The sequence below is a fragment of the Mobula birostris genome, chromosome 27, assembly GCF_030028105.1.
Source record: "Mobula birostris isolate sMobBir1 chromosome 27, sMobBir1.hap1, whole genome shotgun sequence".
In the NCBI taxonomy this organism is placed as follows: Eukaryota; Metazoa; Chordata; class Chondrichthyes; order Myliobatiformes; family Myliobatidae; genus Mobula; species Mobula birostris.
Window position 1 is genome coordinate 5,775,436 of NC_092396.1, and position 22,922 is coordinate 5,798,357.

Sequence of the window (22,922 nt, forward strand, 5' to 3'; positions counted from 1 at the left end):
GATCATACTGAATGGCGGTGCAGGCTCGAAGGGCCGAATGACCTACTCCTGCACCTATTTTCTATGTTTCTATGTTTCTATGCAAACCATTTTTATAAGGCTGTTTACATTGTAAATACCTGCTGGTATTTATGGTTTTATGCACATTTTTAATTAGATATCCGTACTTTAACCTTTAACGTTATCGTTACTAATTCTGTACCCCTGCTTATTAACGTGAATATCTAATTGGCCAATAATGTGGTAGTAACTCAATGCATAAAAGCATGCAGACATGGTCATGAGGTTCAGTTGTTGTTCAGACCAGAGTCCTGCTGAAGGATTTTTCCATAGATACTGCCTGGCCTGTTGAGTTCCTCCAGCATTTGTGTGTGTTGTTTGGATTTCCAGCATCTATAGATTTTCTTTTGTTTGAGAATGGGGAAGAAATGTGATCAAAGCGACTTTGACCATGGAATGATGTTCCACAGGGTGTTTTGAGTATCTCAGAAACTGCTGATCTCCTGAGATTTTCACAGACGCCAAAGTTTACAGAGTTTACAGAGAACGGTCTGGAAAAACAAGTAGTATCCAGTGAGCAGCCGTTATGTGAGTGATAACACCTTGTCAGTGAGAGAGGTCAGAGGAGAATGGCCGGACTGGTTCAAGCTGACAGGAAGGCGACAGTAGCTCAAATAACCACATGTTACAACAGTGGTGTGCAGAAGAGCACCTCTGAAACGCCAAACCTTCAAATGGATGGGCTACAAACAGCAGAAAACCACAAACATACACTCAGTGACCACTTTATTAGGTACAGGAGGAATCGAATAAAGTGGCCTTCGAGTGTAAACATACGTAGCAAATATAAAGTCGATTCTTGATACTTCTTACAGTAGACTCACAGAAAACAGAAAACAAATAAATGTGAACTGAGGAAGTGGGAATTGCTTCAGATTGCGAATGACATTGGAGGGTGGCAAAAGAAACTTTGTTCTGTCAGTGTGGAGAGCTCGTAGCTGCCTCTCCCCCTCACACAACAGCTCCAAACCTCTGCTGCTAATTTAAGGAAATTTAACACCAGTCCGTAATTCACACATCATTTAGTCGGTCTGTCTGTCAGGCTTCAGTTGCCCTGGTTGTTGGTCTACCTAAACCCCTCTGCCTCCTGCCTCCCTCTCTTCCTCTGAGCCTCCTTCTCACCGACCTGTGGGTCATTTACCTCCCGCTCAGTCATGGGGTCAATTCATTTGCTCGATTATTCTTCCGCTAAATTCCCTGGAGTTGTTTTCCCACACTAACTGTAAAAACACGAGTTGCTGTTGACTTAACCCCTTCACGTCAATTCTGAATGATCTCCCTCAACTCTCACACTTCTACAGAGACAAAAAAACCTCCTGTATTTTTTTTTAAATCCAGATTTTAAAGCTCAGCCAGTGACGTGTGCAAAGGAGGAATGTCTCAGCAAGTCCCTCGCTCACGGGAAGCACTGAGAGAGAAAACAACCTATGGAGACCATAAGACATAGGAGAAATATCAGGCCTGTTGAGTCTGTTCAGCAATTTCAGCATGGCTGATTTATTATTCCTCTCAATCCCAACTGCTGCTTTCTCCCCACAACCTTTGATGACCTCAGTATTCAACAACCTCTCAACCTTCGATTGTGACTTGGCCTCCCCAACACCTGTGGCACTAAGTTCCACAGATTCACTATCCTCTGGCTAAAGAAATGCCTCCTCATCTCTGTTCTAAAGGAATGTCCTAATCTGAGACTGTGCGCTCTGGCCCTAGACTCCCTCACTAGGAGACATCCTCTCCATGTGCACTCTATCTAGGCCTTTCAATACCTTTCACTGCCATCTCCCCTCATTCTTCTAAACTTCAGCAAGTACAGGCCCAGAGCCACCAAACCTATCTCATACGTTAACTGTTTTATTCCTGAGATCATTCTTGTCACCCTCCTCTCTTACAGAGGGTCTCTAAACCTCAAACTCCAAGTACAATCTGACCAATGCCTTATAAAGCCTCAGCATTACATCCTTGCTTTTATATTCTAGTTAGGGTTGCACACTGTCCTGTATTAGCCGGGACATCCCGTATATTGGGCTAAATTGGTTTGTCCCATACGGGACCACCCTTGTCCCGTATTTCCCCCACTAAGATAGAGCGTTCCTATGAAAACTTTCTTGCCGACATGGCGTAAGGTGAAGGAGCAATTACCATTAATTTATATGAGAAAAATTTTTGAGCGTTCCCAGACCCAAAAAATAACCTACCAAATCATACCAAATAACACATAAAACCTAAAATAACAGTAACATATAGTAAAAGCAGGAATGATACGACACAGCCTATATAAAGTAGAAATAATGTATGTACAGTGTAGTCGGGAAGATTAAGCCAAAACCGATTTGTAGAAAAAAAAATCGGCACGTACACGCATGCGCAATGCGCACACAGGTGCCCGCACAAGGCTTCGTGGTCATGGTAGTCCTTCTCGGGGCAAACACAAGTGTCCCAGCATTTGACTGCTACTTTTGTCCCTTATTTGGGAGCGAGAAAGTTGGCAACCCTAATTCTAGTTCTCTCGAAATGAATGCTAATGTTGCCTTGCCACCAACTCAACCCACAACCTAGCCTTTAGGGAATCCTAGGATTCACAAGTTCCTTATTTATTTCATTTTATTGCTTTAGAGATACAATGTGGAACAGGCCCTTCTGGCCTACCAAGACACACCACCCAGTAACCCGCCCAATTTAACACGAGCCAAATCACAGGACAATTCACAATGACCAATTACTTCGAACCAGTAAGTCTTTGGAATGTGGGAAGAAACCGGAGCACCCGGAGGAAACCTTCGTAGTCACGGTGAGAAAGTACAGCGGCCAGACAGACTGTGCTGGAATTGAACTCCCAACTCTTACGCCCGAGCTGTAGTAGCACCACGCTAACGTGGGACTCCTTGCACCTCTGATTTCTGAATTTTCTCCCCATTTAGAAAATAGTCTATATGGGTGCAGTAGAAAGGAGCAAAGTGCAGCAAATAGACCCACTGCCTCTCACCGTGTCAGAGACCCATGTTCAATCCTGGCCTGGGTGCTGTCTGTGTAGAGTTCGCAGGATCTCCCTGTGACTGTAATCCTTAAATTTAGGGCAATTTATGGACCGAGTCTGGCCCAGGCAATTTCTCAAGCGTTGAGGACAAGTACATGAAATTCAGGAGAGTCGTCTTTCCGCAGAGTGTGGGGAGAATGTGGAATACTAGAATCTGAATGCAGGCTTGGACATCATCAACCCAGCGGCCTGTTTCTGGGCTCTAAACACTGCCAAGTTCATGTCATACAGTATTGATCACAGTGATTGTTAACATGACACGCACAACATACTGCAGTAACTCAACAGTTCAGGTAGCATCTAAAGAGGGAAATGGACAGTCAACGTTTCAGGCTGAGACCCTTCAGCAGAACTGGACAGGGAGGGGGCAGAGGCCAGAATAAGAAGGTGGGGAGGGGGAGAGGAAAGAGTAAGGAGAGAGGAAGGGAGGAGGAATTACTGGAAGTTGGAGGAATTGATGTTCATGCCACCAGGTTGGAGGTGTCCCAGAAGGAATATGAGGTGTTGCTCCTCCAAACTGAGTCTGGTCTCATTATGGCAACAGAGGAGGCCATGGATCGACGTGTCTGAATGGGAATGGGAAGTAGAATTGAAAAGGGTAGCCACCTTTTGTAGCAGACAGAGCAATGGCTTCTGCCCCCTTCCTTTCCAGTCCTGATGAAAACGTCGACTGTTTATTGCCCTCCATAGAAGCTGCCTGACCTGCTGGCTTGCTCCAGCGTTTTTTTTTTGTGTGTTGCTCTGGAATTGCAGCATCTGCAGAATCCTGGTGTGTTTGTGACTGCGCGAGATTCGATCGGGTAATAAGTAGGCTGTCACATGTCCAGCTACTGCAGTAACGTGGGAACCGAGCTGACACTGACCTCTCATTAAAATGTGCGTCTCTGTGCTGGGGGAGCCCCTGCTTCCTCCGCTGGCTTGACGAGCTGCTTGACGACGGAATGTGAGCCTCCATGCCACCGGATGTGCGGACGGCGCTGGCTGCCTCTTGCCGAACTCTCAGCAGGTCTGTCGGGAGAAGCAAATGTCACATTTCTTTGCCATCCCTTTCTTTCAGAACTACCTTTTACTTTTTGTGACTTCAGAACATTAAACTCATTCAAAGGGGTCCAAAAATACAGGCCTAACTTTGAGTTTACTTTAAGCAAGGCACGGCACCCACGTCTCAGGTGGTAGCGTGATGACATATGCACTTAACGTATTTTTACATAAATATAAATAATTATTTAAATGAACAAGAATACTTAACCAATACTTATATAGGTACGTGTTGGCGCATGGCCAAGTAGTTAAGGCGTTCGTCTAGTGATTTGAAGATTGCTAGTTTGAGCCTTGGCTGAGGCAGCGTGTGTATCCTTGAGCAAGGCACTTAACCACACATTGCTCTGCGACGACACTGGTGCCAAGCTGTATGGGTCCTAATGCCCTTCCCTTGGACAACATCGGTGGCGTGGAGAGGGGACACTTGCAGCATGGGCAACTGCCAGTCTTCCATACAACCTTGCCCAGGCCTGCGCCCTGGAAACCTTCCAAGGCGCAAATCCATGGTCTTCTAACTGGACTTTGAGACGAATGGTCTCCCTGCACACTTCCATTCGTGCCGGGTTGAGCATCGAGCTAGCAACTCGGCCTCAAAAAAAAGACAAAGATGCTAAAGACTCAGCAAAGTTACCGCTCGATGCGCTGCAAGGCCTGGAAAGGAGTAACAACAACAAATAAACAACACCAATTACCTGTGCTTCCGACAAGCGCCACAGAGACACACCCGATGTGCTTGGGAAAGCACCCATTATCTACCTCCGACTCTGCCCCGCCGCACTGCTCCCAGGATGTCCCAATGAATCAGAATCTGAATCGGGTTTATTCTCCCTGATCTATGTGGTGAAATTCGTCGTTGTGCGGCAGCAGGACCGTGCAATATATACAAATTGCTTATATTTGTCTGCAAGTTGACAGGATGCAGAATCTGCTGGTGATGTAGCTTCCTACATCATTCTCTAATGGCCCTTAAACTGAGCAGGCAGGTAGGAGTCAACCGAAGTGGGTGAGGCCGGCATTACAGAGTAGGGCAACAGGAGTTGGCATTAAGACCGTAAGTTATAGGAGCAGGGTTAGGTCATTGGTCAATCAAGTCTGCCCCACCATTTCATTATGGCTGATCCATTTTTCCTCTCAGCCCGAGTCTCTTGCCTTCGCCCCGTTTCCCTTCATGCCCTGACTAATCACGAATTTATCAGCCATTGCCTTAAGTATTGCCAGTAATTTGGCCTCCACCTGTGGCAATGGATTGCACACATTCACCACTCTCTGGCTGAAGAAATTCCTCCTCATCTCCGTTCTCAAAGGATGTCCCTCTGTCCTGAGGCTGTGCCCTCTGGGCTTGACTTCCCCACCTTATGAAACATCCTATCCGCCTCCATTCTATCGAGACCTTTCAACATATGATAGGTTCCACTGAGGCCACCCCTCATTCTTCAGAACTCCAGAGAGTGGTTGTCACCTGTACATAGACACTGTGAGGATCTTGCCCTGCATATTGTTCATACAGATCAAATCAGGTGGCACAAGGTAAAATATCAGAATCTAATCTTAGGATCAGGTTTATAATCACTGACAAATGTCCTGAAATTTGTTGTTTTGCAGCAGCAGTACTGTGTAATACAGAAAACGCTAAATAAATTACAATTCTGTAGAAAAGTTGTAGGCACATATATATATAACTAGGGTGCTGAAGACGTTTACACAGTTATTCGTTCATTACGTTCTGTGTCGTATGATATGGGCGATCATGGTCCCATGATTTTTCTTGGCAACTTTTTCTGCAGAAGTGGTTTACCATTGCCTTCTTCTCGGCAGTGGCTGTAGTATTTTTATGTGCTTGCACAGTACTGCAGTCATTTAATGTATTGCACTATACCACTATCACAAGTAAAAACAAATTTCATGACATGTGAGTGATGATAAACCTGATTCTGATATGGGTCTCTATTGTGGACTGAGAGTGGGAAAAGGGCAGGGAGAGGGGAATCATGGTTGGGTAAAGGGGAGGGAGCGGGAGGCACCGGAGAGACATGCTGTAATGATCAATAAACCAATAGTTTGGAATCAAATGACCTTGCCTGGTGTCTCAGGGCTGGGTGTGTTTGCACATGCGCCAATCCCATCCCAACCCTGGCATTCCTTCTCTGCCCCCTGTCCCACAACTACCCCACAACGCTCCACCCTCGTTATTCCCAACATCCTTTACTCCCACCAGATTTACAAACTCTCTTTCTGCTCCACATTGACAAATACAGTACTATGAAAAAGTCTTAGCTACCCTAGCCATATATAGGTGTCTATGACTTTTGCACAGAGCTGTATAACAAAAAGAAATAATATATATCTAATAATAAGTAGAAAGTAGCAAAAAGATAGCAAAACAGTGAGGAATTGTACGAGGGTTCGCTGGCCATTCATAAATCGGATGGCAGAGGGGAAGAAGCTGTTCCTGAATCGTTGAGTGTGTGCCTTCAGGCTCCTGTACCTCCTCCCTGATGGCAGCAATGAGAAGAGGACATGTCCTGGGTAATGGGTGTCCTTAATGATGGATACTGCTTTTTTCAGGCATCGCCTTTTGAAGGAGTTGATACTGGGAGGCTAGTGTCCATGGTGCCTCCTGTACCTCCTCTCTGAGGGTAGTAATGAGAAGAAGGCATGACTTGCATCACTGCATTGACTCCCAGCCATGAAAATATTAATTCAATGATGATCAACTTGTCATTAAGGGAACCAACACACAAGGAGAATGGCATCCGTTTAACTTATAGAAAAAGATGTCTCCAAACTATGGGGTAAGTATTCACCTTCCCTCACTACTCCTAAATGCACAATACATTCAGTGGCCACTTTATGAGGTACACCACTGTATCTTCTCGTTAATGCAAATATCCAATCAGCCAATCATGTGGCAGCCACTCAATGCACTAAAGAATCATGCAGACATGCTCAAAAGATTCAGTTATTGTTCAGACCAAACATCAGAATGAAAAAGAAATGTGATCCAAGTGACTAGGACTGTAGAATGATGGAGTGGTTTGAGTATCTCAGAAACTATTGATCTCCTGGGGTTTGCACACACAACAGTCTCTACAGCAAGAGTTCCCAACCTTTTTTTACACCATGGATCTCTACTATTAACCAAGTGGCACCTTGTCAAAAGCCTTCTGAAAATTCAAGTACACAACATCTACCAATTCTCCTTTGTCTTTCATGCTTGTTATTTCTTCAAAGAATTCCAACAGATTTGTCAGGCAAGATTTTCCCTTGAGGAAACCATGCTGACTTCAGCCTATCTTATCATCTGCCTCCAAGTAGCCTGAGACCTCATCCTTAATAAACGACTCCAACATCTTCCCAACTACTGAAGTCAGACTAACTGGCCCATAGTTTCCTTTCTTCTGCTCCCTCCCCTCCTGAAGAGCGGGGTAACATTTGCAATTTTCCTGTCTTCTGGAATCATTCAAAAATCTAGTGATTCCTGAAAGATCATTACTAATGCCTCCATGATCTCTTCAGCCACCTCTTTTGTAACTCTGGAGTGTACACCATCTGGTGCAGGTGAATTATCTACCTTCAGACCCTTTCGTTTCCCCAAGATCCTTCTCTCTAGTAATGGTAACTTCACGCACTTCATGACCCGACACCTGGAACTTCCATGATACTGCTAGTATCTTCCACCACGAAAACTGATGCAAAATACTGAAACAGTTCGTCTGCTATTTTATTGTCCCCCCTTTACTACCTCTCCAGCATCATTGTCCAGCGGTCCAATATCCACTGTCACCTCTCATTTATGCATTATGTATCTGAAGAAACTTCTGGTATCCTCTTTAATATTATTGGCTAGCTTATTTTTGTATTCCATTTTTACCTTAATGTCTTTTTTACTTGCCTTCTGTTGGTTTTTAAATGCTTCCCACTAATATTTACTCTATTATATGCCCTCTCTTTGACTTTTATGTTGTGTCATCTTTCCTTTAGAATATTTATTCCTTATTGGGATGTATATATCCTGTGCCTTGCAAATTGCTTCCAGAAACTCCAGCCATTGCTGCTCTGCCGTCAAGTCAAATCAAGTCAAGTCGCTTTTATTGTCATTTCAACCATAACTGCTGGTACAGTACGCAGTAAAATCAAAACAACGATCCTCCACGACCCTGGTCATCCCTGCCAGTGCTCTTCTCCAATCAATTCTGGCCAACTCCTCTCTCAAGCCTCTGTAATTCCCTTTACACCACTGTAAAACGGATACATTTGACTTTAGCTTCTCCTTCTCAAATTTCAGGATGAATTTGATCATAGAATGATCACTTTCCCCTAAGGGTTCTTTGACCTTAATCAATTCTGGCTCATTGCACAACACCCAGTCCAGAATAGCTGATCCTTTAGCAGGCTCAGCCATGAGCTGCTCTAAAAAGCCATCTCATATGCACTCTAGAAATTCCTCCTACTGTCATCCAGCACCAAACTGATTTTCCCAATCCACCTGCATATTGAAGTCCCCCATAACTATTGTAACATTGCCCTTTTGGCATACATTTTCTATTTCCTGCTGTAATTTGTAGGCAACATCCTTACTACTGTTTGGGGGTCTGTATACAACTCCCATCAGGGTCTTTTTACTCTTGCAGTTGCTTATCTATCTACAATGACTCAACACCATCCGACACTATGTCACCCCTTTCTAAAGGTTTGATTTCTCTAACTAAAACGTACACACAGGTTAATGCACACAGTATGCCGGAGGCACCATGGTAGTATAGCGTTTTGCACGATGCTATTACAGTTTGAGATGTCGGAGTTTGGAGTTCAGTTCCAGTGCTGTCTGTAAGGAGTTTGTACGTTCTCCCCGTGACCGTCTGAGTTTCCTCCGGGTGCTCCAGTTTCCTCCCACAGTCCAAAGACGTTCCAGTTAGTAGGTTAATTCACCATTGTAAATTGTACCGCCATTAGGCTAGTATTACATAGGTGGGAGTCTAGGCGGTGTTACACATTGGTCAGAAGGGACTGTTGTGCACTCTATCTCTAAAAGCTCAGCAGGTCAGACAGCACCTGTGGAGAGCAATAAACAGCCAATGTTTTGGGCCAAGGCCAGGGTTAATCTCAAATCCCAAGCCCCATGTGGAGTTTTCCAGCACTTTCAGCCAAACAACATCTACTGATGATCACCAGAGATTCTGCAGATGCTGGAAATCCAGAGTAACACACACAAACTACTGGAGGAACTCAGCAAGTGGGGCAGATGCTCAGCCTGAAACGTCAGCTGTGTATTCCTTTCCCTGGATGCCAACTGTGGGGGTGTATGGGGTGTCCGGGGAGGGGTAACACTCCTATCGAAGGGGCTTGTCTCATCCATTCTGGGGCAGCTCACTGAGCTTTGGTCCCCCACTGGACATTCAGTTCTCACCTGTGGCTCCAACAGTTTGCATGAGACAGCAGCCACTCCCCAGTATACCACTTCAACAGGTGAGATAAACCAGGTGACGGTAGCCTGTGAGTTTCATACCACGGTGAGATAGGAACGAGCTTGTCCTAGCATGCGAAGTCAGCTCTGGCAGACTGGGCAGATGAGACCTACAGTGTGAGCAGGAAGGTGGTTCTACAACGCTCCATAAAGAGTGAAGGGGCATGACGAGGCACAGAAGACATCCTGGTCATCCATTGTAACCAAGGAAAACCCCAGTTTGTGACAGCTACATGAGCCACTGTACCTGGGTCTTCTGAGGCCATGTGACTGGAAATGCCCCCACTGCAACGGTCTTCTCACTTTAAAAACTCTCCAACACAGATTTCCTGTCATCGTCACCATCAGAGATCCTGCCTGAGCATCTACTGATCAGTGTGAGTGGGACCTTCTGCAGACTCGCATTAAAGGACTTATCTTCTGCCCTTTGACAGTGGGAGATGTATGCAGCTTAAACCCAGCAAGCCATCCCTCCCTCCCTCCCAACCCCTCTTTCTGATTTGTGGGCTTCAGACCTCTAAATATCACAGCAAATCATAAACACAAGAGATTCTGCAGATGCTGGAAATCCAGAGAAACACACACAAAATGCCAGAGTAACTCAGCAGGTCAGGCAGCACCCTACAGAGAGGAATAAAAAGTTTGCATTGGAGGCCGAGAGGCTTCAAAGTTCAATGTGTATTTATTACCAAAGTTACCATATACAACCCCGAGATACATTTTCTTGTGGGCATTCACAGTAAATGCAAAGCCACACAATAGCATCAATGCAAAACTGCAGGATGATCGAACAACCAATGTGCAGAAGACAGCAACAGTGCAAATACAATCGAATTTTTAAAATTAAATTATTAAATAATAATACATAATAATAAGCAATAAATATTGAGAACATGGGATGAAGGGTCCTTGAAAGTGAGTCTATTGTTTGGGGGAACAATTCAGAGCTGAGGTGAGTGAAGCTGTCCACGCTGCTTCACGAACCTGCCGGTTGTAGGGTAATAATTATTCCTGAATCTCCTGGTGTGGGTTCTGAGGCCCCTGTACCTCTTTTCTGAAAGCAGAAGCGGGAAGAGTGCGTGGTCTGTTACCCTAAACACGCTGTTGGTCTGTGGCACATACAAAAATTCTGGAGGGACACAGCAGGTCAGCTATGGAAATGAATAAGCAGTCGATGGTTTCAGGACGAGGCCCTTCTACCAGGACTGTTACACTAAAATGTTTACCACACAGTCATTCAGGCCAGGCTCCACGGTGCAGTCAACGGGTCGGGGACTGACCCGGCTGGCAGGTGGACGTGTCGGATCCCACCTGCCACAGACTTTCACTCCCACCGGAGTTCCCTGATGGCAACCAGAGACCCGAGACCCAGACACAGCTCAGAGGGGAAATCGGAAAAAACTCACCGTGGCAGCTGTGGTTAAGAGAGCGAGCACAATTCTTTAATAACCACAAGAAATTCTGCAGATGCTGGAATTCTTTATTGTACAATTCTTAATCACCAGATATTCTCAAGGGTGACTTCTGGAGCTGGGAAGAAGATACTCTTCCATCGTTTTGCATGTGTGTGTGCGTGTTACTCTGGATTTCCAGCATCTGCAGAATCTATCGTTATCATCACCATTAAGGACCGCACCACCCGGGACATGCCTTCGTTTTATTGCGACCATCAAGAGGTGGTACAGGAACCTCAAGACACACACTAGATGTTTCTTCCTCGCACCCTCAGATTTCTGAAAGGACAACGAATCCACGGACTCTACCTCACTATATTCTTGCACTACTTATTTAATTTAATATATGCATAATTTTATTGTAATTCATAGTTCCGTGTACACGAACTATTTTTATTCTCTTTTTGCGCTACTCATTTAATTTAATTATATATATAAAACTACAAATTATAAGATATATTTACCTCCTTGTAATTTATAGTTTTTTATTATTATGTATTGCACTGTACTGCCCGGCAAAATAACACATTTCACGGCACATGCCAGCGATTTCAAACCTTATTTTGATTTTTATATTTAAAAAAATCAAGACCGACAATTGCATGCAGTGTGACTCCCGCCCTTGGCCCTCCTTTCTCCGCCATGGGCGGCGGTCTGCCGGTTAAATGTTCCCCGTTCATCCGCAAGCACCACCTTGGTCTCGTTGAGTCACCCGTGCCGCCTGAAGCGACAACTCAGTTTGAGCCTCGCAGTCAAAAGGGCAGCCGTGGCGAGATCCCCACCCCCACGGGGAAAGCAGCAGATGGGGGGGAGGGGAGAGGGGGAGAGAGGAGAGGGGAGGGGAAAGGGAGGGAGGGGAGAGAGAGGGAGGGGAGAGAGAGGGAGGGGAGAGAGAGAGGAGGGGAGAGAGAGGGAGGGGAGAGAGAGGGAGGGGAGAGAGAGGGAGGGGAGAGAGAGGGGAGGGGAGAGAGAGGGAGGGGAGAGAGAGGGAGGGGAGAGAGAGGGAGGGGAGAGAGGGGAGGGGAGAGAGGGGAGGGGAGAGAGGGGAGGGGAGAGAGGGGAGGGGAGGGGAGAGAGGGGAGGGAGGTGAGGGAGGTGAGGGAGGGTGGGGGAGGGGGGGGAGGTGGGGGAGGGGGGAGGTGGGGGAGGGGGGAGGTGGGAGGTGGGGGAGGGGGGGAGGGGGGAGGGGAGGGATTGAGAGGGGAGAGGAGGGGAGGGGAGAGAGGGGAGGGGAGAGAGGGGAGGGGAGAGAGGGGAGGGGAGAGAGGGAGGGGAGAGAGGGAGGGGAGGGGAGAGAGGGAGGGGAGGGGAGAGAGGGAGGGGAGGGGAGAGAGGGAGGGGAGAGCGGGGAGAGAGATGCCTCTCTTAAAGCGGCCACGCTCACCGCTTTCACCCCCTCCCCGCCCCGGACCCCACCTCCCTGTCCCGGCACCACCTGAACGCACTCAGGACTCCGCCCTGCCACACCGAACGCGAAGACCCAGAACTTCGGGGCTCGATGTCGGAGGGAGACGGACTTCTACAAAAGGGTGACATTCCCTCCCCCCACCCCACCAATAATGTCCCGAGTCACCCAGAGGAGAAACTATTTGGAGGGGGGACATTCCGTGAGTTGGAAGTCCCCCGGCAAGAAAATGAATTTCAGGGTAGTACATGGTGACATATCTGTACTTTGATAATAAATGTATAATTGATAATAGTGAAATAGTAAATTATTTCGTTCTCCTTCACATTTGTGTACTGGAAATGACATTAAGCAATCTTGAAATTTACTTTGAACTTTGGATCCGACACGACCGAGGAAACAGCGCGTACACACACACAATCCACAGGTAGTGGGTCAGTTGAACAACAGGGGTCTCCGTAACTTCGCAAGATCCAAACACACAACTCCTTCACACGAGGAGCTGGGAGACACTGTGCCGGGGAGAGGGACCACGACGGACAGGTGTCCATCGCCCACTGACTTCAGGCGCACACACGCCCTTTTAACACCCGACAAGCCAGCCGTCTGTGAAATTCTGTCAGCGGCCCCAGTCACTGAGTACTTACCTTGTCTTGGCAGACTAGGAAGCGGTGCAGATGTAAATGGTTACATCACACACGCAGAAAGGGATGAAGCCCCGTGTGGGTTGCTGATCACATGCCTTTAAAGAGAAACCTACAGGGGTTTGGGGCTTGACATGGAAAAAGAAATCGTACTTTCCACCCAGTGACTAATATGCTACCAATCAACATTATGTTGAAGAAACTATTGTTGCCACGAAGAAAGCAAACCACTAACAACCCCTCCTTCACAGCCTAGCTGACTCGGGCTTCCTAAACAGGCCGTGTCACATCTGCTTCCAGACAGTTATAAAAATGATTTCACTTCTGGATAAAAGTTTTGCCAGTGTGCTGCACTCCTCCCCCCTGCTCCAATGAGACTGAAATTATTTTATTTTTATTTTTATTCTGAGCTATTGAGAAATAAATGCACAGAAAACCAAGAGTTTAGAAAAGAAACTATCAAGGGGGAACCAGGGTGTCAGTTTCAAAATCAGAGTTAGGATTATTTTCACTGTATATAAACTATGAGGGGTATAGATAAGGTAAACGCAGGGTTTTTCCACTGAGGTTGGGCCAGAGGAGAACTGGAGGTCATGGGTTAAGGGTGAAAGGTGAAAGACTTAAGGGGAACTTCACTCAGTTGGTGGTACAAATGTGGAACCAGCTGTCAGCAGAAGTGGTGGGTGTGGGTTTGATTTCAACATTTAAGAGAAGTTTGGATAGATACATGGATGGGAGGGACATGGAGAGTGATGGCCCAGGTGTAGGCAAATGGGAAAAGGCAGAATAGGCTTGCCACGCACTAGGTGGGCCAAAGGGCCTGGCGCTGTTCTGTAGCACTCTATGATTACACGGCGCTCGCTGCAGTTATATTCTTGGAACCTTGCCAAGGCCCTGAAGCCATATGACATGTTGTAAATTTAGTTTGAAAGAGAGAGAGAAAAATAACCCTGTCCAACAGGCAGGAACAGCATTGGGAAGGTTTGCACGGGTGAGAGTGTGTGAGATGGTGTTGAGTGTGTGAGTGCATCCCACAGTGCAAATATGTGTGTGAGCGTAAACGTAGTGTGGCTGAGCAACGGTAAACATTAGAGATTCTGCAGAGGCTGGGAATCCAGAGCAATACACGCAACGTGCTGGAGAAACTCAGCAGGTCAGGCAGCGTCTATGGAGAGGAATAAATGCTCGACTTTCCGGGCCCAAATCATCAACCGTTTCCTCCACTCCATAGATGCTGCCTGACCTGCCGAGTTCCTCCAGTATTTTGTGTGTGTGTGTGTGTGTGTGTGTGTGTGTGTGTGTGTGTGTGTGTGTGTGTGTGTGTGTGTGTGTGTGTTGCTCTGGATTTCCAGCATATGCAAAACATTTTGTGTTAGAAATAGAAACTAACTTTATTAACCACATGTACATCAAAGTTCAAAGTAAATACATGTCACCATATACAACCCTGAGTTTTGTTTTCTTGCAGGCATACTCAGTAAATTCAAGAAACACAATAGAAAATGAAAGACCATACCCAAAAGGGTAGACAAACAACCAGAGTGCAAAGGAAAACTGCAAATATAAAAGAAAAAAGAAATAAAATAAAAAATAAATAAGCAATGAATATCAAGAACACGAGATGAAGAGCCCTTGAGAGTGAGTCCATAGGTTGTGGGAACAGTTCAGTGATGGGGCAAGTGAAGTTAAGCAAAGTTATCCCTACTGGTTTAAGTCCCTGATGGTTGGGGGGTAATAACTGTTCCTGAATCTGGTAGTGCAGGTCTTAAGGCTCCTGTACCTCCTTCCTGATGGCAGCAGTGAGAAGGGAGTAGGACCTGGGTGGTGAGGGTCCCTGATGATGGGTGCTACTTTCCTGTGACAGCGCACAGTGAAAAAGCAAAATTTGCATCAAATTAAATCAATAAGGTTTGTGCTGGGCAAGTGTTGCCATGCTTCCAGTGCCAACATAGCAGTGCGCACAAGTGTGAGCAAGCACACCAGTGTAAGTGTGAGCGTGCATAAACATGTAAGCTCACAAGCACAAGTGAGCAAGCCAGTTGTGCTAAAGTGTACCAGGAGAGTGAAAGGATGTTAAGGGAGAGAATGAGTGTGCTTACATGTATCTACAAGACCATGCATACGTGTGTGTTCATGTGTGTTCACGTGCGCGTGTATGTGTGTGTGTGTGTCTGTGTATGTGTGCACGCACCGGCACACTTTTGTTCTCAATTCCAAATGCAGAATCTTCGATTCCTTTACACAGAGAGTGATGGATGCCTGGAAGGGGCTTCCTGTGGTGGTGGTAGATGCAGAAACGTTAGAAACTTTTAAGAGACTTTTAGATAGGAACATAAATGTGAAGAAAATGGAAGGATATAGACCTTGTGCATGCAGAAGAGATTAGTGTGGTTGGCCATCACTGGCTGCATCACGGTCTGGTATGGAAACACCAATTCCTTTGAACGGAAAATCCTACAAAAGATAGTGGATTCGGTCCAGTACATCCTGGGTAAAACGCCCCCAGCCATCGAGTACATCTGCATGAAATGCTGTTGTTGGAAAGCAGCACCCATCAGCAGAGATTCCCATCACCCAGGCCATGCTCTTTTCTCGCTGCTGCCATCAGAGATAAAGTACGAGAGCCTCAGGACTCACACCACAACATTCAAGAACAGTTACTACCCCTCAACCATCAGGCTCTTGAACAAATGGGGTTAACTACACTCACTTGCCCATCCATTGAGGTGTTCCCACAACCAATGACCTCACTTTAAGGATACTGTATCTTGTTATTTCATTCTCTCTTATTTATTTATATTTGCATCTGCAGAGTTTGGTGTTCTCTGCACTCTAGCTAATTTTTTCATTGATCCTGCTTATAGTTACTATTCTACAGATTTGCTGAGTACGCCCACAGGAAAATGAACTTCAGGGCTGTATATGGTGATACTGTATACTTGAAGCAACACACATCAAAGTTGCTGGTGAATGCAGCAGGCCAGGCAGCATCTCTAGGAAGAGGTACAGTTGACATTTCAGGCCGAGACCCTTCGTCAGGACTAACTGAAGGAAGAGATAGTAAGAGATTTGAAAGTGTATACTTGAACATTGACTTCTCTAACTTCCGCTAATGCCCCACCTCCCCCTCGTACCCCATCCGTTATTTATTTTTATACACACATTCTTTCTCTCACTTTCCTTTTTCTCCCTCTGTCCCTCTGAATATACCTCTTGCCCATCCTCTGGGTTCCCCCCTCCCCCGTCTTTCTCCCCGGACCTCCTGTCTCATGATCCTCTCATATCCCCTTTGCCAATCACCTGTCCAGTTCTTGGCTCCATCCCTCCCCCTCCTGTCTTCTCCCATCATTTTGGATCTCCCCCTTCCCCTCCCACTTTCAAATCTCTTACTAGCTCTTCCTTCAGTTAGTCCTGACGAAGGGTCTCAGCCTGAAACGTCGACTGTACCTCTTCCTAGAGATGCTGCCTGGCCTGCTGCGTTCACCAGCAACTTTGATGTGTGTTGCTTGAATTTCCAGCATCTGCAGAATTCCTGTCACTTGCTGTATATACTGTATCTACTTTGATTATAAAATCGACCTTGAACTTGGATTACTAATTTATTTGATTTCAGTACATCATTGTGGGCTGAAGGGCCGGTTCCTGAGTTGTACCGTTCTGTGTATATGCCTGCACATTAGTGCGCTACTGACAAAACAGGGCAAAAATTAAAATGTTTCATTATATACTTCAGTCAATTAATTATCTAGGATGCCAGGCTTTTCTTTTTGGCGTTGCCATGGTATTTATAATTGAAGAGCCTGGCTTGCTGCCAATTACAAGTGGTTGCATCGATCTTTTCCTATGCAAACCCCCGACGAGCCTGTCAGGAATGCAAAACAAAAATCATGCCATTTGATGACATGTGGGCATCACATTGATTGACACATCGACTTTGCTGTTGACAGCTCTTGGAACAGGAAAAGCTTTAAAAAAAACTGCGATACATAAATTTTGATAAATCCTACTATGATTTGAAAATAATTGGCACCTTGGACATTATTGCCCCTTTCACTAAATCTACAACATGCTCCGTGTCTTCAGCGTTTTGTCAAGACTCCACGAATATAACTGCAGCAATGCTGTAGAATCCTCTCCTAGTTTTGAGCACATCTACAGGGAACACTGCCACAGGAAAGCAGCATCCATCAAGGACCTCCAGGCCATGCTCTCTTCTTGCTGCTGCCGTCCAGAGGGAGGTACAGGAGCCTCAGGGTCCACATCACCATACACGTCAACCACCAGGCTCTTGAATCAGAAGGGATAAATGCACTCAACACCACTCACCCCTTCACGGAACCGATTCCACAACCGATGGACTCACTTTCAATGACTCCTCATCTCAAGTTCTTGACATTGTTTTTAATTGAGATACAGTGCAGAACAGGCCCTTCCGGCCCTCTGAACCACGCCGCCCGGCAATCCCCCGATTTAACCCTAACCTAATCACAGGACTATTTACAATGAATAATTAACCTAGCAACTGGTATGTCTTGAACTGTGGCAGGAAACTGGAGCACCCAGAGGAAAATCATGAGGTCACAGAGTGAACGTACAAATTTCTTACAGGCAGTGGCGGGAATTGAACTTGGGTCACCTGTACTGTAAAGTGTTGAACTAACCACTACACTTTATTATTATTATTATTATTATTTCTTTGTATTTACTGTGAATGCCTGCAAGTAAATGAATCTCAATGTTGTATATGGTGACATACATGTACTTTGATAATAAATTTACTTAGAACTTTGAACTATTTGTGAAGTTCTTGACCGTGCAGGTAAGCTGAGCCTCTCCTCCACACCTTCCACCAAGGCGTCGGTCAGTGCTTTGTTGTCAGTGGTGGGACTCCAGATTACACTGACCTCCCCATCTTGCAGAGGCATCAAAAATCCACCAAGTGTTTAAAAACATGTACAAGATGATAAGAGGCATAGATCAAGCGGACAGCCAAGGACTTTCCCCCAGGGCAGAAATGGCTAATACGAGTTGTTATAATTTTAAGGTGATTGTAGGAAAGTATACCTGGGGATGTCAAAGTGCTTTGAGAGTTTGGTCATGAATCAACTCCTGACTATGCAAGCACTTAGACCCGCCACAATAGGTCTACTGTGGATGCAATCTCACTGGCTCTCCACTCTGCCTTTGATCACCAGGACAAGAGCAATACTTAGATCAGCTGCTGTTTATTGACTGTAACTCAGCCTTCAACACAATTATATCTTCAGTTCTAAACAACAAGCATCAAAACCTGGGCCTCTATACCTCCCCGTGCAACTGGATCCTTGACTTTCTCACCAGGAGACCACAGTCTGTGCGGATCAGAAATGACATCTCCTCCTTGCTGAAAATCAATACTGGTGCATCTCAAGCATGCGTGCTTTGCCCAGTGGTCTGCTCTCTCTGCACCCATGATTGTGTGGCCAGCCATCTGTAAATTTGCCGCTGACACAACTGTCACTGGCAGAATTTCAGATGGTGACGAGAAGGTGTACAGGAACGAGACAGATCAGCTGGTTGAGTGGTGTTACAGCAACAACCTTACCACAACGTCAGTAAGACCAAGGAACTGATTGTGAACGTCAGGAAGGGGAAGTCGATGGAACACACACCAGTCCTTATCAAGGGGTCAGAAGTGGAAAGGGTGAGCAGTTTCAAGTTCCTGGGTGCCAACATCTCCAAGGACCTATCCTGGCCCCAACATATTGATGCAATGACAAAGAAGGCACGACAGCAGCTATATTCCTTAGCAGCTTGAGGAGATTTGGTTTGTCACGAAAAACACTCGCAAATTTCTACAGGTGTACCGTGGAGAGCATTCTGAGTGGCTGCATCACCGTCTGGTATGGAGGGGCCACTGCACAGGATCAGAAAAAGCCGCAGAAGGTTGTATGGGCACTCGCCTCCCCAGTATCCAGGGCACCTTCAAAAGGTGATGCCTCAAAAAGCCGGTCCCCGTCACCGGGACATGCTCTCCTCTCATCGCTACCATCGGGAAGGTGAAGGCATACACTGAATGATTCAGGAACAGCTTCTTCCCTCTGACATCAGATTTATGAATGGACAATAAACGCATGAACACTACCTCAGTATTTATTTCATCTCTTTTTACACTACTTATTTATTTTTCTTTTTTTAGATATACTTATTTTAATTTACAGTTTTTAATTATTATGCACTGTATTGCAGTGGGTGGCGGGGTGGAGATATGTCTCTTCCAAAAGTGGTGTAAGGTGCTCCCCCCTTCTGCTGGCCTGCAGGTCACCCTCAGGCAAGGAGTAGCACCCGCTTAGCCCCCCGATCAGAGTCGCATGAAACCATGGGAGCTGACAGTCAATGGTCGCATGAGCAGCTGGTCACATCACAAGTCCTGGTCATGTGACCACTGACGCCAGGCCTACAATCCCTGAAGAGTGTTGATAACGGCTGGACTCACTTGCCCTGTACGAGCACTGTCCAGAAGGCGGCAATGACAAACCATTTCTGTAGAAAAATTTGCCAAGAACAACCATGGTGAAAGACCATGATTGCCTACGTCACATGACACAGCACATAACAAACAGATGATTGCAATATACTGCTACCGCAAAACAAGAGATTTCATAACATAAGCTAGTGATATTAAACCTGATTTTGTAGGTTTGTAACACACAGAGAGGTGGGTGTGTGGAACACCCTGCCAAGGGTGGTGGTAGAGGCAGATACATTAGGGGTATTTACAAAACTCTTAGATGGGCACATGGATGACAGAAAAATGAAGAGGTGTGTAGGAGGGAAGGGTTAGATTGACCTTGGAGTAGGTTAAAAGGTATTGTTTATTTTTTTATTTATTCGTTTATGGGATGTGGGCATTGCCAGCTAAGCCAGCATTTATAGCCCATCCCTAGTTGCCCTTGAGAAGGTGGTGATGAGCTGCCTTCTTGAACCACTGCAGTCCCTGAGGTGTAGGTACACCCACAGTGTTTTTAGGAAGGGAATTCCGTGATCATGGCCCAGCAGCGATGAAGGAATAGTGATATGTTTCCAAGTCAGAATGGTGAGTGACTTGGAGGGGGATTTCCAAGTGGTGGTGTTCCCAGGTTCAAGAAGGCATCCTATCCAAATTCTTTGCATCAAACCTTTCTCAATAGTGCCTCCAGAAGCTGCCAATACAGTGAGCAAGAGAGGCAAGGTGTAGTAACACCACCACCTGCAGATTCCCTCTCAGGTTCCCCTTAAGTACGACATCTAGCTATAGTCTTACCCAACCTCAGTGGAAAAAGCCAGCCTGCATTTACTGTACCTATACCCCTCATAATTCTGAATATCTCTATCAAATCTCCCCTCATTCTCCTGCACTCCAGGGAATAAAGTCCGAACCTATTCAACCTTTCCCTAGAACTCAGGTTGAGGTAAAGAGCTGCCTCCCTTCTGAGAAGCAGCACTATCTGTTCCATGATCAGCCTGCGCCCTGCCAGAAGTGACATCTTCTGCACTTGAAACTTATCGCCCCACCAAATCAGGCAGCTGGAAGCCCCGCAGGTGTTGAGAGACGCGCTCCAAAGCTGTAGTAAGCACAGGGTTGACTGGAAAGGAGATAACGCATGCAGCCACATATCCAGATACACTGGAAATCCACAAAGACAACGGGAAGTGAGACTCTTCTTCCCTCTTGGGTGGGGCGGCACCATGGCGCAGTCGGAGGCAGCACTGCCTCATAGCCGCCGTGACACAGGATGTGACGCTGAGACTTTCTGAGGCATTGGTCAGACCACTGCGAGCAGTTTTGGGCCCCTTATCCAAGAAAGGATGAGTTGGCATTGGAGAAGGTTCACGAGAATGATTCCAAAAAATGTAAGGGTTAACATATGAGGAGCATTTGATGTCTCTGGGCCTGAACTCATTGGAGTTTAGAAGAATGAGGGGAGATCTCACTGAAACCTTTCAGATATTGAAATGCCTGGACAGAGTGGGTGTGGAGAGCATGTTTCCTATAGTGGCACAGTCTAGGACCAGAGGGCACAGCCTCAGAATAGAAGTACATACGCTTACAACAGAGATGAGGAGGAATTTCTTCAGCCAGAGGGTGATGAATCTGTAGAATTCATTGCCACAGGCGTCTGGGGAGGCCAAGGCATTGGGTATATTTATTGCAGAAGATGATAGGTTCTTGATTAATAAGGGCATCAAAGGTTACAGGGAGAAGGCAGGAGAATGGGGTTGAGAGGGATAATAATTCAGCCATGGCGGAATGGCAGATAAGACTCGAGGGGTCAAATGACCTAATTCTGCTCCTGTATCTTATGGTCTTATAATAAACCTGATTCTGATTAGTATAAATATTGTGGGCTGAATGGCCTATTCCTGTACTGTACTGTGTTTGTTCTATGTCTGTGTGGAGTCTGCAGGTTCTCTTTGTGACTGCCTAGGCTTCCTCTGGATTCTCTGGTCTCCTCCTGTATCTCAAAGTCTACACCACCATATAATTGTCACAGACGCAAACACAGACATTAATGCATGTAGACGCAGGCACGCACACGGGAATATGCACACAACTATAGCAAATGTGTCTTCTTGGGTCACAAAAACAGCAGTGATACAGCGGCAGACATCGCAGTTCCTGCTGCTGTCCGTAAGGAGTTTGTACATTCTCCCTGTGCTCCGGTTGCCTTCCACATTCCAAAGACGTACGGTCCAGGTTAGTCAGTTGTGGGCATGCTACATTGAAGCTGGAAGCATAGCAACACTTGCAGGCTGCCCCCAGCACATCCTCAGACTGTGTTGGTCATTGACGCAAACGACACATTTCTCTGTTCTGATGTTTCAATGTTTGTGTTTTTGTTTATTTATTTACTGACATATTTATTTAGAGATATAGTAAAGAACAGGACGTTACTGTCCACTGAGCTGTGCCGCCAGCAACACACTGATTCGCCCTTAGCCTAATCATGGGACAATTTGCAATGACCAATTAACCTGCTAACCGGGGCCTCCATGGACTGTGGGAGGAAAGCTGAGTACCCAGAGGAAACCCACACACACATGGGAAGGAATGTACAAGCTTGCTATAGTGGACGCCGGAACTGAACTCCAAACTCCGATGCCCCAAACTGTAATAGTACTGTGCTGACCACTATACAACTGTGGAGCCCCACAAGTTAATGCGTCAAATAGAGCTAATCTTTATTCTTCTTGAAGAAGGAAACAGAGTCATTATTTCAATCTAACCCTCCCAAACTAACCTCTCCCTCCTTCTACAAACGCTGGTCTCTCCGCTGTTCCTATCGTCGGGCACCAATGCCAATTCCTAACAAGAGCGAGGATTGGAGAGATGGGCTGGTTCAGAGCTAGCAATCATAGCTTCCTTCAAAGTCCCAGAATTAGAATGGAGAGAGGTTTTCTCCTCAAGCCCCTTGAGGAAGCCATCTCATCTCATCAAATAGCCAAAGGTACTTCAATCCAGGGGCACCACTTTACTTCAGCTTGGGGTGGTGGAGTTCGGGGTTCAGTTCTAGCATCCTCTGTAAGAGGTCTGTACATCCCTTCTCGTGAAGCAAGTGGGTTTCCTCTGGGTGCTCCAGTTTCCTCCCACATTCCAAAGACATACCGGTTGGTAGATTAATTGGTCACCGTAAATTGTCCCGTAATTAGGCTGGGGTTAAATCAGTGGATCAGTGAACTACAAGGGCCTGTTCTGCGCTCTATTTCTAAATAAGTAACTAAGTAAATACATAAATAAATAAACAGACAGACAGATAGATAAATAAATAAATAAAACCCGTCCAGATGGATCAGACAATGC

At 46.1% G+C, this 22,922-nt stretch overlaps 1 protein-coding gene across 13 annotated transcripts in view; it reads right to left on the reverse strand.

Annotated features, from left to right (window-relative positions):
- The window catches only part of samd11 (sterile alpha motif domain containing 11), a 324,620-nt gene that overhangs the window by 86,886 nt on the left and 214,812 nt on the right, over positions 1-22,922 (reverse strand). For all 13 annotated transcript variants that reach the window (XM_072244904.1, XM_072244903.1, XM_072244902.1 and 10 more), the window contains one exon: positions 3,958-4,102. In XM_072244904.1, the coding sequence (XP_072101005.1) occupies positions 3,958-4,102 (145 nt within the window). The remainder of the gene's footprint in view (positions 1-3,957; positions 4,103-22,922) is intronic.